The sequence below is a fragment of the Panulirus ornatus genome, chromosome 26 (genome assembly GCF_036320965.1).
Source record: "Panulirus ornatus isolate Po-2019 chromosome 26, ASM3632096v1, whole genome shotgun sequence".
NCBI lineage: Eukaryota > Metazoa > Arthropoda > Malacostraca > Decapoda > Palinuridae > Panulirus > Panulirus ornatus.
This window is the reverse complement of record NC_092249.1, coordinates 12,126,571-12,145,608: the sequence shown is the minus strand read 5'-3', so window position 1 is coordinate 12,145,608 and position 19,038 is coordinate 12,126,571. Positions and strand designations below refer to the sequence as shown.

Genomic DNA, 19,038 nt, shown 5'->3' with positions numbered 1-19,038 from the left:
CAATGTGTGGTGTGAGGTGGTTTGATCGAGTAAGTAACGTAAGGGTAAGAGAGATGTGTGGCAATAAAAAGAGCGTGGTTGAGAGAGCAGAATAGGGTGTTTTGAAATGGTTTGGGCACATGGAGAGAATGAGTGAGGAAAGATTGACCAAGAGGATATATGTGTCGGAGGTAGAGGAAACGAGGAGGAGAGGGAGGCCAAATTGGAGGTGGAAAGATGGAGTGAAAAAGATCGGGGCCTGAACATGCAGGAGGGTGAAAGGAGGGCAAGGAATAGAGTGAATTGGAGCGATGTGGTATACCGGGGTTGACGTGCTGTCAGTGGATTGAATCAGGGCATGTGAAGCGTCTGGGGTAAACCATGGATATCTGTGTAGGTATGTATATTTGCGTGTGTGGACATATGTATATACATGTGTATGGGGGTGGGTTGGGCCATTTTCTTTCGTCTGTTTCCTTGCGCTACCTCGCAAACGCGGGAGACAGCGACAAAGCAAAAAAAACAAAAAAAAAACAAAAATATATATATATATATATATATATATATATATATATATATATTTTTTTTTTTTTTTTTCATACTATTCGCTATTTCCCGCGATAGCGAGGTAGCGCTAAGAACAGAGGACTGGGCCTTTGAGGGAATATCCTCACCTAGACCTCTTCTCTGTTCGTTCTTTTGGAAAATAAAAAAAAAAAAAAACGAGAGGGGAGGATTTCCAGCCCCCCGCTCCCTTCCCTTTTAGTCGCCTTCTACGACACGCAGGGAATACGTGGGGAGTATTCTTTCTCCCCTATATATATATATATATATATATATATATATATATATATATATATATATGTATATATATATATATATATATATATATATATATATATATATATATATATATATATATATATATATATATATATATATATATGTATATATATTTTGGCAGGATATTATATTGTCACACTGACCATATGATATATATGATGGTAGGATATTATCTCGTCACACTGACCATATCTTGTTGGTATAATATCATCTCGTCACAATGACCATTTGAATGATTGCAGTATATTATCATGTCGTCACACTTTCCATATGTATGATGGTATTATATATTCCAGTTACAGTGATCATATGTATGATGGGCGAATATTCTCTTGTCCCACAGACCATATGTATGATGGCAGGATATTATCTCGTCACACTGACCATATGTATGATGGCAGGATATTATCTCGTCACACTGATCATATGTATGATGGCAGGATATTATCTCGTCACACTGATCATATGTATGATGGCAGGATATTATCTCGTCACACTGACCATATGTATGATGGCAGGATATTATCTCGTCACACTGATCATATGTATGATGGCAGGATATTATCTCGTCACACTGATCATATGTATGATGGCAGGATATTCTCTTGTCACACTGATCATATGTATGATGGCAGGATATTATCTCGTCACACTGACCGTATGTATGATGGCACGATATTATCTCGTCACACTGATCATATGTATGATGGTAGGATATTATCTCGTCACACTGATCATATGTATGATGGCAGGATATTATCTCGTCACACTGATCATATGTATGATGGCAGGATATTATCTCGTCACACTGACCATATGTATGATGGCAGGATATTATCTCGTCACACTGATCATATGTATGATGGCAGGATATTATCTCGTCACACTGATCGTATGTATGATGGCAGGATATTATCTCGTCACACTGATCATATGTATGATGGCAGGATATTATCTCGTCACACTGACCATATGTATGATGGCAGGATATTATCTCGTCACACTGATCATATGTATGATGGCAGGATATTATCTCGTCACACTGATCATATGTATGATGGCAGGATATTATCTCGTCACACTGATCATATGTATGATGGCAGGATATTATCTCGTCACACTGACCATATGTATGATGGCAGGATATTATCTCGTCACACTGATCATATGTATGATGGCAGGATATTATCTCGTCACACTGATCATATGTATGATGGCAGGATATTATCTCGTCACACTGATCGTATGTATGATGGCAGGATATTATCTCGTCACACTGATCATATGTATGATGGCAGGATATTATCTCGTCACACTGATCATATGTATGATGGCAGGATATTATCTCGTCACACTGATCATATGTATGATGGCAGGATATTATCTCGTCACACTGACCGTATGTATGATGGCAGGATATTATCTCGTCACACTGATCATATGTATGATGGCAGGATATTATCTCGTCACACTGACCGTATGTATGATGGCAGGATATTATCTCGTCACACTGACCATATGTATGATGGCAGGATATTATCTCGTCACACTGATCATATGTATGATGGCAGGATATTATCTCGTCACACTGACCATATGTATGATGGCAGGATATTATCTCGTCACACTGATCATATGTATGATGGCAGGATATTATCTCGTCACACTGATCATATGTATGATGGCAGGATATTATCTCGTCACACTGATCATATGTATGATGGCAGGATATTATCTCGTCACACTGATCGTATGTATGATGGCAGGATATTATCTCGTCACACTGATCATATGTATGATGGCCAGGATATTATCTCGTCACACTGACCATATGTATGATGGCAGGATATTATCTCGTCACACTGATCATATGTATGATGGCAGGATATTATCTCGTCACACTGATCATATGTATGATGGCAGGATATTATCTCGTCACACTGATCATATGTATGATGGCAGGATATTATCTCGTCACACTGATCATATGTATGATGGCAGGATATTATCTCGTCACACTGATCATATGTATGATGGCAGGATATTATCTCGTCACACTGATCATATGTATGATGGCAGGATATTATCTCGTCACACTGATCATATGTATGATGGCAGGATATTATCTCGTCACACTGACCATATGTATGATGGCAGGATATTATCTCGTCACACTGATCATATGTATGATGGCAGGATATTATCTCGTCACACTGATCATATGTATGATGGCAGGATTTATCTCGTCACACTGACTATGTATGATGGCAGGATATTATCTCGTCACACTGATCATATGTATGATGGCAGGATATTATCTCGTCACACTGATCATATGTATGATGGCAGGATATTATCTCGTCACACTGACATATGTATGATGGCAGGATATTATCTCGTCACACTGATCATATGTATGATGGCAGGATATTATCTCGTCACACTGACCATATGTATGATGGCAGGATATTATCTCGTCACACTGATCATATGTATGATGGCAGGATATTATCTCGTCACACTGACATATGTATGATGGCAGGATATTATCTCGTCACACTGATCATATGTATGATGGCAGGATATTATCTCGTCACACTGATCATATGTATGATGGCAGGATATATCTCGTCACACTGATCCATATGTATGATGGCAGGATATTATCTCGTCACACTTGGACCATTTGTTGATGGCAGAGATATTATCTCGTCACACTGATCCTTATGTATGATGTCAGGATATTATCTCTTTCTCACTGACCATATGTATGATGGCAGGATATTATATCGTCACACTGACCATATGTATGATGGCAGGATATTATCCTCGTCGCATTGATCATATGTATAACTGGCACGGATATTTCTCGTCACACTGATCATATGTATGATGGCAGGATATTATCTCGTCACACTGATCTTATGTATGATGGCAGGGAATATTATTGGTCACATTGATAATATGTATGATGGCAGGATATATCTCGTCACACTGATCATATGTTTGATGGAGGATATTATCTCGTTCAACTTGATAATATGTATGATGGCAGGTATTATCTCGTCACTATGATATAGTATGATGGCTGGATATTATCCTCGTCACACTGAACATATGTATGATGGCAGGGTTATTATCTCGTCACACTGATCCTTATGTATGATGGCAGGATATTATCTCGTCACACTTATTCATTGTATGATGAGGATATTATTCGTCACACTGTCATATGTATGATGGCAGGTATTTATCTCGTCACATTGATCATATGTTGGATGGCAGGATATTATCTCGTCACACTGATCATATGTATGATGGCAGGATATTATCTCGTCACACTGATCATATGTATGTGGCAGGATATTATCTCGTCACACTGATCATATGTATGATGGCAGGATATTATCTCGTCACACTGACATATGTATGATGGCAGGATATTATCTCGTCACACTGATCATATGTATGATGGCAGGATATTATCTCGTCACACTGACATATGTATAATGGCAGGATATTATCTCGTCACACTGATCATATGTATGTGCAGGATATTATCTCGTCACACTGACATATGTATGATGGCAGGATATTATCTCGTCACACTGATCATATGTATGATGGCAGGATATTATCTCGTCACACTGATCATATGTATGATGGCAGGATATTATCTCGTCCACACTGATCATATGTATGATGGCAGGATATTATCTCGTCACACTGACCATATGTATGATGGCAGGATATTATCTCGTCACACTGATCATATGTATGATGGCAGGATATTATCTCGTCACACTGACCATATGTATGATGGCAGGATATTATCTCGTCACACTGATCATATGTATGATGGCAGGATATTATCTCGTCACACTGATCATATGTATGATGGCAGGATATTATCTCGTCACACTGATCATATGTATGATGGCAGGATATTATCTCGTCACACTGATCATATGTATGATGGCAGGATATTATCTCGTCACACTGATCATATGTATGATGGCAGGATATTATCTCGTCACACTGATCATATGTATGATGGCAGGGATATTATCTCGTCACACTGATCATATGTATGATGGCAGGATATTATCTCGTCACACTGATCATATGTATGATGGCAGGATATTATCTCGTCACACTGATCATATGTATGATGGCAGGATATTATCTCGTCACACTGATCATATGTATGATGGCAGGATATTATCTCGTCACACTGATCATATGTATGATGGCAGGATATTATCTCGTCACACTGATCATATGTATGATGGCAGGATATTATCTCGTCACACTGATCATATGTATGATGGCAGGATATTATCTCGTCACACTGATCATATGTATGATGGCAGGATATTATCTCGTCACACTGATCATATGTATGATGGCAGGATATTATCTCGTCACACTGATCATATGTATGATGGCAGGATATTATCTCGTCACACTGATCATATGTATGATGGCAGGATATTATCTCGTCACACTGATCATATGTATGATGGCAGGATATTATCTCGTCACACTGATCATATGTATGATGGCAGGATATTATCTCGTCACACTGATCATATGTATGATGGCAGGATATTATCTCGTCACACTGATCATATGTATGATGGCAGGATATTATCTCGTCACACTGATCATATGTATGATGGCAGGATATTATCTCGTCACACTGATCATATGTATGATGGCAGGATATTATCTCGTCACACTGATCATATGTATGATGGCAGGATATTATCTCGTCACACTGATCATATGTATGATGGCAGGATATTATCTCGTACATGACCATATGTATGATGCAGGATATTATCTCGTCACATGATCAATATGTAATGTGCAGATATTCATCCTCACATGACTCGATAATGAGGTGGAGGATAATGTCCTCGTCCATGATCACATGTAGCTCAGGATATTATGACATGGTCTAGTATGATGGGCAGGATCTTATCTCGTCACACTGATCAGATGTATGAATGGCAGGTATAATTCTCCTCACACTATCATAGTATAGCAGGATATTATCGTCAATGTATAGTATGATGGCGGATATCATCTCTCACATTGACTCATATGTAGAAGGGGTATATGTATCCTCGTCACATGTCTCACGTGATGAGGTCAGGATATTATCTGTCACATACCCTAATATGTATGCACGATATTATCTGACATGGTATATGTATGATGGAGATATACCTCTCACCATGATCATATGTATGGCAGGATATTGACTCGTACATGATCAAGTTATGCAGGATATTCTCTCCACGTCACACTCCACATATGTACTCACGATATATAGAACTGGTGTATGTATGATGGTGCTACCAATTCATCTCTCACATGTGATCACGATAGATAGAAGGTGGTAGTATATGTGCCTCCGCATCCCATCAATGTACTATCCGATATGATAGAAGTGGTAGATAGTGGTGCTCCTCACCCTCATCAATGTATGTCAGGAGATTATCGAATGATATAGTATGGTGCGTCTATCCTCACATGTATCTCAGGATATATTGAAGGTGGTACGTATGATGGTGCTTCCTCCATCCCTCACATGTACTCACGATAGTAGAAGGTGGTAGTAGATGGTGCCTCCTCCATCCCTCACATGTAGCTCACGATAGATAGAAGGTTGGTAGTGATGGTGCCTCCTCCATCCCTCACATGTACTCACGATAGATAGAAGGTGGTAGTAGATGGTGCCTCCCGCATCCCTCACATGTACTCACGATAGATAGAAGGTGGTAGTAGATGGTGCCTCCCGCATCCCTCACATGTACTCACGATAGATAGAAGGTGGTAGTAGATGGTGCCTCCCGCATCCCTCACATGTACTCACGATAGATAGAAGGTGGTAGTAGATGGTGCCTCCTCCATCCCTCACATGTACTCACGATAGATAGAAGGTGGTAGTAGATGGTGCCTCCTCCATCCCTCACATGTACTCACGATAGATAGAAGGTGGTAGTAGATGGTGCCTCCCGCATCCCTCACATGTACTCACGATAGATAGAAGGTGGTAGTAGATGGTGCCTCCTCCATCCCTCACATGTACTCACGATAGATAGAAGGTGGTAGTAGATGGTGCCTCCTCCATCCCTCACATGTACTCACGATAGATAGAAGGTGGTAGTAGATGGTGCCTCCCGCATCCCTCACATGTACTCACGATAGATAGAAGGTGGTAGTAGATGGTGCCTCCCGCATCCCTCACATGTACTCACGATAGATAGAAGGTGGTAGTAGATGGTGCCTCCCGCCATCCCTCACATGTACTCCACGGATAGATAGGAAGGTGGTAGGTAGATGGTGCCTCCCGCATCCCTCACATGTGCTCACGATAAGATAGAAGGTGGTAGTAGAATGGTGCCTCCCGCATCCCTCACATGTACTCACGATAGATCGAAGTGGTAGTAGATGGTGCCTCCCGCATCCCTCACATGTACTCACGATAGATATGAAGGTGGTAGGTAGATGGTGCCTCCTCCATCCCTCACATTACTCACGATAGATAGAAGGTTGGTAGTAGATGGTTGCCTTCCCTCCCATCCCTCACATGTACTCAGATAGAATAGAAGGGTGGTAGCTAGGGGGAATGGTGCCTCCGCCTTCCCTCACATGTGCTCACGTGATGATAGAAGGTGTAGTAGATGGTGCCATCCCCCGTATCCCTCACCATGTACTCAGCGATAGATAGAAGGTGGTAGTAGATGTAGCCTCCTCCATCCCTCACATGTACTCACGATAGATAGAAGGTGGTAGTAGATGGTGCCTCCCCCATACCCATCACATGTACTCACGATAGATAGAAGGTGGTAGTAGATGGTGCCTCCCGCATCCCTCACATGTACTCACGATAGATAGAAGGTGGTAGAAGATGGTGGCCTCCCTCCATCCCTCACATTACTCACGATATGATAGAAGGGTGGTAGTAGATGGTGCTCCCCGCAATCCCTCACATGTACTCACGATATGATAGAAGGTGGTAGTAGATGGTGCCTCCTCCATCCCTCACATGTACTCACGATAGATAGAAGGTGGTAGTAGATGGTGCCTCCTCCATCCCTCACATGTACTCACGATAGATAGAAGGTGGTAGTAGATGGTGCCTCCTCCATCCCTCACATGTACTCACGATAGATAGAAGGTGGTAGTAGATGGTGCCTCCCGCATCCCTCACATGTACTCACGATAGATAGAAGGTGGTAGTAGATGGTGCCTCCCGCATCCCTCACATGTACTCACGATAGATAGAAGGTGGTAGTAGATGGTGCCTCCCGCATCCCTCACATGTACTCACGATAGATAGAAGGTGGTAGTAGATGGTGCCTCCCGCATCCCTCACATGTACTCACGATAGATAGAAGGTGGTAGTAGATGGTGCCTCCCGCATCCCTCACATGTACTCACGATAGATAGAAGGTGGTAGTAGATGGTGCCTCCTCCATCCCTCACATGTACTCACGATAGATAGAAGGTGGTAGTAGATGGTGCCTCCTCCATCCCTCACATGTACTCACGATAGATAGAAGGTGGTAGTAGATGGTGCCTCCCGCATCCCTCACATGTACTCACGATAGATAGAAGGTGGTAGTAGATGGTGCCTCCTCCATCCCTCACATGTACTCACGATAGATAGAAGGTGGTAGTAGATGGTGCCTCCCGCATCCCTCACATGTACTCACGATAGATAGAAGGTGGTAGTAGATGGTGCCTCCCGCATCCCTCACATGTACTCACGATAGATAGAAGGTGGTAGTAGATGGTGCCTCCCGCATCCCTCACATGTACTCACGATAGATAGAAGGTGGTAGTAGATGGTGCCTCCCGCATCCCTCACATGTACTCACGATAGATAGAAGGTGGTAGTAGATGGTGCCTCCTCCATCCCTCACATGTACTCACGATAGATAGAAGGTGGTAGTAGATGGTGCCTCCTCCATCCCTCACATGTACTCACGATAGATAGAAGGTGGTAGTAGATGGTGCCTCCCGCATCCCTCACATGTACTCACGATAGATAGAAGGTGGTAGTAGATGGTGCCTCCTCCATCCCTCACATGTACTCACGATAGATAGAAGGTGGTAGTAGATGGTGCCTCCCCATCCCTTACATGTACTCACGATAGATAGAAGGTGGTAGTAGATGGTGCCTCCCGCATCCCTCACATGTACTCACGATAGATAGAAGGTGGTAGTAGATGGTGCCTCCCCAATCCCTCACATGTACTCACGATAGATAGAAGGTGGTAGTAGATGGTGCCTCCCCATCCCTCACATGTACTCACGATAGATAGAAGGTGGTAGTAGATGGTGCCTCCTCCATCCCTCACATGTACTCACGATAGATAGAAGGTGGTAGTAGATGGTGCCTCCCGCATCCCTCACATGTACTCACGATAGATAGAAGGTGGTAGTAGATGGTGCCTCCCGCATCCCTCACATGTACTCACGATAGATAGAAGGTGGTAGTAGATGGTGCCTCCCGCATCCCTCACATGTACTCACGATAGATAGAAGGTGGTAGTAGATGGTGCCTCCCGCATCCCTCACATGTACTCACGATAGATAGAAGGTGGTAGTAGATGGTGCCTCCCGCATCCCTCACATGTACTCACGATAGATAGAAGGTGGTAGTAGATGGTGCCTCCCCCATCCCTCACATGTACTCACGATAGATAGAAGGTGGTAGTAGATGGTGCCTCCTCCATCCCTCACATGTACTCACGATAGATAGAAGGTGGTAGTAGATGGTGCCTCCTCCATCCCTCACATGTACTCACGATAGATAGAAGGTGGTAGTAGATGGTGCCTCCCGCATCCCTCACATGTACTCACGATAGATAGAAGGTGGTAGTAGATGGTGCCTCCCGCCATCCCTCACATGACTCACGATAGATAGAAGGTGGTAGTAGATGGTGCCTCCCCGCATCCCTCACATGTACTCACCGATAGATAGAAGGTGGTAGTAGATGGTGCCTCCTCCATCCCTCACATGTACTCACGATAGATAGAAGGTGGTAGTAGATGGTGCCTCCCCCATCCCTCACATGTACTCACGATAGATAGAAGGTGGTAGTAGATGGTGCCTCCTCCATCCCTCACATGTACTCACGATAGATAGAAGGTGGTAGTAGATGGTGCCTCCCGCATCCCTCAGATAGATGGCGTTGGCAACGTGTGGCCTCACATGTAAACAATGTTGGCCTCCCTCTGTACACGTCGAGTATTAAGAGAGAAGAAAATATTCTCACATCAGTTTGTAAGATCAAAATGGCAAGCAAAGATTAAAGTAGATGTATATCCATCACTTGAGGAACGACTTGCTGGTAAAGTATCAATAATACCGTTGTTGTAGACATATAATGACCTTACCAACACCACTATAACATTTTCTACTTTCATTAAACTTCTCTATATGTATGATGGCAGTAGTGACCTTGTCATCAGTCATTATGTTACCTTGATCCAGTATATGTATGGTGGCAGTAGTGACCACATCATCAGTCAATATGTTACCTTGATCCAGTATATGTATGATGGCAGTAGTGACCACATCATCAGTCATTATGTTACTTTGATTCACTATATGTATGGTGGCAGTAGTGACCACATCATCAATCAATATGTTACCTTGATCCAGTATATGTATGATGGCAGTAGTGACCACATCATCAGTCATTATGTTACCTTGATCCAGTATATGTATGGTGGCAGTAGTGACCACATCATCAGTCATTATGTTACTTTGATTCACTATATGTATGGTGGCAGTAGTGACCACATCATCAATCAATATGTTACCTTGATCCAGTATATGTATGATGGCAGTAGTGACCACATCATCAGTCATTATGTTACCTTGATCCAGTATATGTATGATGGCAGTAGTGACCACATCATCAGTCATTATGTTACTTTGATTCACTATATGTATGGTGGCAGTAGTGACCACATCATCAATCAATATGTTACCTTGATCCAGTATATGTATGATGGCAGTAGTGACCACATCATCAGTCATTATGTTACCTTGATCCAGTATATGTATGGTGGCAGTAGTGACCACATCATCAGTCATTATGTTACTTTGATTCACTATATGTATGGTGGCAGTAGTGACCACATCATCAGTCATTATGTTACTTTGATTCACTATATGTATGATGGCAGTAGTGACCACATCATCAGTCATTATGTTACCTTGATCCAGTATATGTATGGTGGCAGTAGTGACCACATCATCAGTCATTATGTTACCTTGATCCAGTATATGTATGGTGGCAGTAGTGACCACATCATCAGTCATTATGTTACCTTGATCCAGTATATGTATGGTGGCATTAGTGACCACATCATCAGTCAATATGTTACCTTGATCCACTTTTCTTATACTTTAAAAGAAAGGTAAAGTATTTTTATGAATAAGAGAGATGCCAATTGTATATGTTTCCTATTTTTTCTGGTTGTTATAATTGTTGTTGTTAATAGTAATAAATTGTACTGTACTGTCATTTAAAACTATATTTCAATTTGAATTGCTGTGTTATTGGTAGGGCCATGAGGGATACACAAAATGTGGGGTTAACAAATACCAATTTATTACATGGAAATCCAAGAGTATACATATTTAACATTAGATGACAACAATTTTAAAGTTTTTGTGGTAATTTAACAGTTTACTCCCCACACTGATGTTTTGCTGAGCAATGGTGTCCATGATAATCAAATGAACTATGCATAACCTAACCTCGGGATGTTTCTAACTGCTGATTTCTGAAAACAATAGATATATTATCAATCACTTATAAGAAAAAGTTTGAAACCTTTGGGGTAAACTTCAAGAATGCCTTTCCTGCACAGTTATTACATATTATGAAAATGACATACAGTACTCCACTAATCTCTTACATGTTCTTGTTTGGTACGGAATATAAACAGCAAGTTCAGATGTCCTTAGAGATATAGGATTCTGACCGTGTGTGATATAGATCTGATAAGCATTGATTCAGTTCCCAGATTACTGTAGAAATGAACTCATTGAATTATTAGCAAATCTAAAATGTCAAATTCAGACATTACAGCACAATGTGCCATTCTCTGTAATGAATAAATGTAAGAGGAAAACAGGCATTTATACACTAATGGCAAGTTCTTTATTTTATTACGGCTTCATTTACTTTTCAAATAGACATACTAAATGAATGTAGCTCTTTAGAAGCCAAACAAGTGCCAGAAAATGTTTTTGTTAGTCATCCACTGCCTGGTCACTCACCTAATATCATTGTGTGTAGTATGACATTAGTAGAAAATGATGTTTGGAAGCCACAGGTGTCCCTTCTGTTTGTTTACTATTTACAAAATTTCAATGAAAGTGTGGCATACATCATTTAAAATGTCAGCGATTGAATTTGAGTGTTTTAATCTCACAATTTCCCTTTCCTTCAAAGCCCTGCCATCTTTACAGAAACTTAAAATTGATGATGTTACAGTGCTACACCTAAGATACCACATTCTTTGGTCAACTTTGTACATTGTAAGGAATCCATTGGTACTAATTTTGTTTTATTTATTCATTTTATTTATTTGTTTTGCTTTGTTGCTGTCTCCCGCGAATGCGAAGTAGCGCAAGGAAACAGACAAAAGAATGGCCCAACCCACCCACATACACATGTATATACATACACGTCCACACATGCAAATATACATACCTATACATCTCAACGTATACATATATATACATGCACAGACATATACATATATACACATGTACATAATTCATACTGTCTGCCTTTATTCATTCCCATTATTCATTATAGAAGTGACATCCATTTTATGGACGGTTATGAAGAGTATTTCATTACATCTTTTTTAACAGGTTTCTGGCTTGATTTCATGTTATGTCGACTGGTTGTTCTATCTCTACATCACTTTGAGGAGCTGTTCACTGTCCACCACATCAGTATATTTTAAAAACTTAAAGTATGTGATCGTCACCCCTCACTCTGCCAATGGAGGCAAATTTACAGCCTTTAACCTTTTCCTATATCTTGCCTCTCTCATTTCTGGTACAGTCTTTATTTCTTTGCTTCTTTAACTGTGTTGACCAAACTTAAGATGCATATTCTAGTTTTGCCCTTTTGTAAGATATGAATAGCTCTTTAGATATTTCCTTAGTACTTGAAAACTACTTTGATATTTGCCAGAAGACAGTTTGTCTACCGTTCTCTTGATGTGGGACTCAGGTAACAGATTAAGGGCAGTGTTAACTCCCAGGTTCTTCTCACACACAAAATCCTAAAACTTTTTTCTTATTAGATAATGAGCATATTTAAGCCTTCTTTCACTTTGTCTTCATTACTTGACATTTGTATGAAACCACTTCTGGAGTCTTTAGGTTTCCTTATAAGCTGATGCAATCCTTTTTGCTTTTCACTTTCCTCATAACTTTTGCATCATTTGCAAACATTTTTGGATAGGAGTCCATGCCTTCAGGCAAGTCATTCATATAGAGCAAGAAGAGTAACAGTACCAAAACAGAACCCTGGTACACTCCACTGGTGATCCCCACCCATTTAAAGGCTCCTCAGACATGTGTCCTTTGTTCCCTCCTACTAAGATAATCTTCTATCCATCAGAGGAGTCTTTTCTTTGTTCCTGCCTGGTATTCCACTTTCTTAATCCTTCTCCCATGTGCTATTGTGTCAAATGCTCTCTGTCAGTTCACTCGCTTATTTCTGCCAGGTGATCCAGCTATTTAATCATCCTCCCATGCAGTACTTTGTCAAATGCATTATGACAGTTCTTTACCTTATTCCTGCCTGGAATTCAAGTTTGTGCAAAAGATGTTTGTGGCATGATAAAGTTGGGAGGTGGGCAGATTAGAAAGGGTCGTGAGTGGTGGGATGAAGAAGTAAGATCGTTAGTGTAAAAGAATAGAGAGGCGTTTGGAAGATTTTTGCTGGGAAGCAGTGTGAAGGACTGGGAGATGTAGCGGCAGGAGGTCAAGAGAAAAGTGCAAGAGGTGAAAAAGAGGGGAAATGAGAGTTGGGATGAGAGAGTATCATAAAAATTTAGGGAGAATAAAAAGATGTTTTGGAATTAGATGAATAAAGTGCATAAGACAGGAGAACAAATGGGAACATCAATAAGGGGGGCTAATGGGGAGGTAATAACAAGTAATGGTGAAGTGAGAAGGAGTTGGAGTGAGGATTTTGAAGGTTTTGTGAATGTGTTAGATGATAGAGTGGCAGATATAGAGTGTTTTGGTCAAGGTGGCATGCAAAGTGAGAGGGTCAGGGAGAATGGCATGGGAAACAGAGAAGGGGTAATGAAAGCTTTGCAGAAGATGAGAGCCAACAAGGCGGTGGGTTTGGATGGTATTCCAGTGGAATTTAGAAAAAAGGGTTGACTGTGTTCTTGATTGGTTGGTAAGAATATTCAGTGTGTGTATGGTTCATGGTAAAGTGCCTGAAGATTGGCAAAACACATGCATAGTCATTGTACAAAGGGAAAGGGGATAAAGGTGAATATTCAAATTACAGAAGTATAAATTTGTTGAGTATTCCTGGGAAATTGTATGGGAGGGTATTGATTGAGAAGATAAAGGCATATTGGGGAAGATGGCTGGATCAGGTGTTTGCTTTGAAGAATGTACATGAGAAATATTTAGAAAAACAGATGGATTTGTATGTACCATTTATGGATTTGGAGAAGGCATATGATGGGGTTGATAAAGATGCTTTGAAGAAGGTATTAAAAGTATATGGTGTGGGAGGTAAGTTACTAGAAGGAATGAAAAGTTTTTACCAAGATGTAAGGCATTTGTACGATTAGGAAGAGAGGAAAGTGAATGGTTCCCAATGAATGTCGGTTTGCGGCAGGGATGCATGATGTCTCCATAGTTGTTTAATTTGTTTATGGATGGTGTGGTTAGGGAGGTGAACGCAAGAGTTTTGGAGACGGGCAAGTATGCAGTCTGTTGTAGTTGAGAGGGCTTAGGAAGTGAGTCAGTTGTTGTTCGCTGATGATATAGCACTGGTGGCTGATTTGGATGAGAAACTGCAGAAGTTGGAGTCTGAGCTTCATAAAGTGTGTGAAAGAAGAAAGCTAAGAGTAAATATGAATAAGATCAAGGTTATTAGGTTCAGTAGGAATGAAGGACAAGTTAATTGGGAGGTAAGTTTGAATGGAGAAAAACGAGTGGATTTAGCAGCGGATGGAACCATGGAAGCGAAAGTGAGTCACAGGGTGGGGGAGAGGGCGAAGGCAAGAACTTTATCTTGGAATGCAAAAATAGGTATGTTTGAAGTGGTTCCAACAATGTTATATGGTTGTAAGGCATGGAATATAGATAGGTTTGTGCAGAGGAGGGTGGATGTGTTGGAAATGAAGTGTTTGAGGACGAGTTGTGGTGTGAGGTGGTTTGATTGAGTGAGTAATGAAATGTAAGAGAGATGTGTGATAATAAAAAGAGTGTGGCTGAGAGAGCAGAAGAGGGTGTGTTGAAATGGTTTGGTTACATGGAGAGAATGAGTGAGGAAAGATGGACAAAGACGACATACGTGTTTGAGGGTAGAGGAAACAAGGAGACCAAAAGTGTAGGTGGAAGGATGGAGTGAAAATGACTGAGTGATTGGGGCCTGAACATACAGGAGGGTGAAAGGTATACAAGTAACCCAGACGCTTCACATGCCTTGGTTCAATCCACTGACAGGATGTCGACCCCGGTATGCCACATTCTTCCAATTCACTCTATTCCTTGCATGCCTTTCACCCTTCTGTATGTTCAGGCCCCGATCACTGAAAATCTTTTTCACTCCTTCCTTCCACCTCCAATTTGGTCTCATGCCTCTTCTTCCATCCACCTCTTTGTCAATTTTTCCTCACTCATTCTCTCCATGTGTCCAAACCATTTCAACACACCCTCTTCTGCTCTCTCAACCACACTCTTTTTATTACCATACAGCTCTCTTACCCTTTCATTACGTGCTCCATCAAACCACCTCATACCATATATTGTCCTGAAATATTTTATTTACAACACATCCGCCCATCTCCGCACAACTGTATCTATAGACATGCCTTGCACCCATATAACATTGTTGGAACCACTATTTCTTCAAACATACCCATGTTTGCTCTCTCAGATAACATTCTCTCCTTCCATACATTCTTAAACGCTTCCGGAACCTTCGCCCAATCCTCCACTCTATGACTCACTTGCACTTCCTTGGTTCCATCTGCTGTTAAGTCCTTTCTCAGATGTCTAAAACTCTTCACTTCCTCCAATTTTTCTCCTTTCAAATTTATTTCCCAGTTAACTTGCTCCTCAACCCTACTAAACCATGCTCTTATTCGCATTTACTCTCAACTTTCTCTTTTCGCACACTTTACTAAACTGTCACCAACCTCTGCAGTTTCTTATTCGAATCAGCCACCAGAGCTGAGTCATCAGCGAACAACAACTGACTCACTTCCCAGGCCCCTTCATCCACAAGAAACCTCATACTTGCCCCTCAACAAAATTCTTGCATTCTCCTCTCTAACCACCCAATCCATGAATAGATTAAACAATCTTGGGAACATCCGACACCCCGTCACAAACTGACATTCACAGGGAATTTACTCTCCTCTCTTCCTACTCGTACACAAGCCTTACATCCTTGATAAAAACTTTTCACTGCTTTTAGCGACTTACATCCCACACCATATACGCTTAAAACCTTCCACAAAGCACCTCTATCAATTGTATCATATACCTTTTCCAAATCTGTGAATGCTACATACAAATCCATCTGTTTTTCCAAGTATTTCTCACATATATTTTTCAAAGCAAACACCTGATCCACACATCTGAAACCATACTGCTCTTCCCCAATTTGATGCTCTTTCCATTTCTTTACCCTCTCAATCAATACCCTCCCATATAATTTCCCAGGAATACCCAACAAATTAATGAATTAATAGATTATTTATTTATTATTTATTATACTTTACCACTGTCTCCCGTGTTAGCAAGGTAGCACAGGGAGACAGACGAGGAATGGCCAAATCCACCCACATACACATGTATATACATAAATGCCCACACACGCACATATATATACAAATACATTTCTCTGTATTCATATATATCCTTACACAGACATATACATATATACAGAAGTACATATACATACTTGCTGCCTTCGCCCATTCCCGTTGCCACCCCGCCACACGAGAAATAGCACCCATCAGCGAGGCAGCACCAGGAACAGACAAAGAAAGCCATATTCGTTGATGCTTAGTTTCTAGCTGTCATGTGTAATGCGCAGAAACCACAGCTCCCTTTTCATATCCAGGCTCTACAGACCTTTCCATGGTTTACCCTAGACGATTCACATGCCCTGGTTCAATCCAGTGATAGAATGTTGACCCTGGTATACCACATTGTTCCAGTTCACTCTATTCCTTGCAGGCCTTTCACCCTCCTGTATGTTCAGGCCCTGATCGCTCAAAATCTTTTTTACTCTATCCTTCCACCTCCAGCTTGGTCTCCTGCTTCTCCTTCTTCCCTCCACTCCTGACACTTATATCCTCTTTGTTAATCTTTCCTCACTCATTCTCTCCATGTGTCCACACCATTTCAATACAACCTCTTCTCTCTCACCCACACTCTTTTTAGTACTACACATCTCTCTTACCGTTTCGCTACTTACTCGATCAAATCACCTCACACCACATATTGTCCTCAAACATTTCATTTCCAACACACCCACCCTCCTCCACACAACCCTATCCATAGCCTATGCCTCACAACCAAATAACATTGTTGGAACCACTATTCCTTCATACTAATTTTTGCTCCAAGATAACGTTCTCTCATTCCACACAAATTTTCAACACCCAGAACCTTCACTCCCTCCCCAACCCTGTGACTCACTTTCACTGCTAAGTCCACTCCCAGATATCTAAAATACATCACTTCCTCCAGTTTTTCTCCATTCAAACTTACCTCCCAATTCACTTGTCCCTCAACCCTACTGAACTTAATAACCTTGCTCTTACTCACATTTGCTCTTGGCTTTCTTCTTTCAAACACTCTTCCACACTCAGTCACCAATTTTTGCAGTTTGTCACCTGAATCAGCCACCAGCGCTGTATCATCAGCAAACAACAACTGACTCATTTCCCATGCCCTCTCATCCATAAGAGACTGCATAGTTGCCCCTTTCTCCAAAACTCTTGCATTTACCTCCTTAACAACCCCATCCTTAGACAAATTAAACAACCACAGTGACTTCACACACCCCTGCTGCAAACCAACATTCACTGGGAACCAGTCACTTTCCTCTCTTCGTACTCGTACACATGCCTTACATCCTTGGTAAAAACGTTTCATATAGCAACTTACCTCCCACACCATATATGCTTAAAACCTTCCACAAAGTATCTCTATCAACCCTATCATATTCCTTCTCCAGATCCATAAATACTTCATACAAATCCATCTGTTTTTCTAAGTATTTCTCACATACATTCTTTAAAGCAAACACCTGATCCACACATCCTCTACCACTTCTGAAACCACATTGCTCTTCCCCAGTCTGATGTTTTGTTTATGCCATTATCCTCTCAATCAATACCCTCCCATACAATTTCCCAGGAGTACTCAACAAACTTATACCTTTGTAATTTGGACACTCACCTTTATCCCCTTTGCCTTTGTACAATGGCACTAAGCATGCATTCCACCAATCCGCAGGGACATCCCAATGATCTATACATACATTGAATATCCTTGTCAACCAATCAACAACACAGTCAACCTCTTTTTTTTTTTTTTTTTTTTTTTGTGTGTGTGTGTGTGTGTGTGTGTGTGTCTGTGTGTTCTAGTTGATAGACTTTGATGAAAATGGTACCATTGGATTCTTTATACTCTTTAATGTCGATGTAGGTGGGATTAAGGTGTAGCGCCTCCTACTCCAACAGTTTTTGGTTCATGAAAGTGGGTGGATCTTTGAAATATAGGGAAATTGTGGGATAAAGCACTCTACATTAAAAATTGAGAGTGTAAGGAACCCATTGGTACCACTTTTGTCAAAATCTGTTAAATAGAATATTAATGGATGGTGCAGCCCAAGACTGTTTTTCTCTGGATGGCTCACATCAAACATTCTTACGGCATTT

General features: G+C 41.1%; 1 protein-coding gene across 2 annotated transcripts in view; it reads left to right on the top strand.

Annotated features, from left to right (window-relative positions):
* The first annotated feature begins 10,035 nt into the window (after positions 1-10,035).
* Positions 10,036-19,038, top strand: part of mRpL38 (mitochondrial ribosomal protein L38) — a 311,926-nt gene continuing 302,923 nt past the window's right edge. For both annotated transcript variants that reach the window (XR_011714637.1, XM_071677979.1), the window contains exon 1: positions 10,036-10,196. Coding sequence is in view for 1 of the 2 variants with exons in the window: in XM_071677979.1 (XP_071534080.1) it covers positions 10,067-10,196 (130 nt within the window). In the remaining variant the exon portion in view is untranslated. The remainder of the gene's footprint in view (positions 10,197-19,038) is intronic.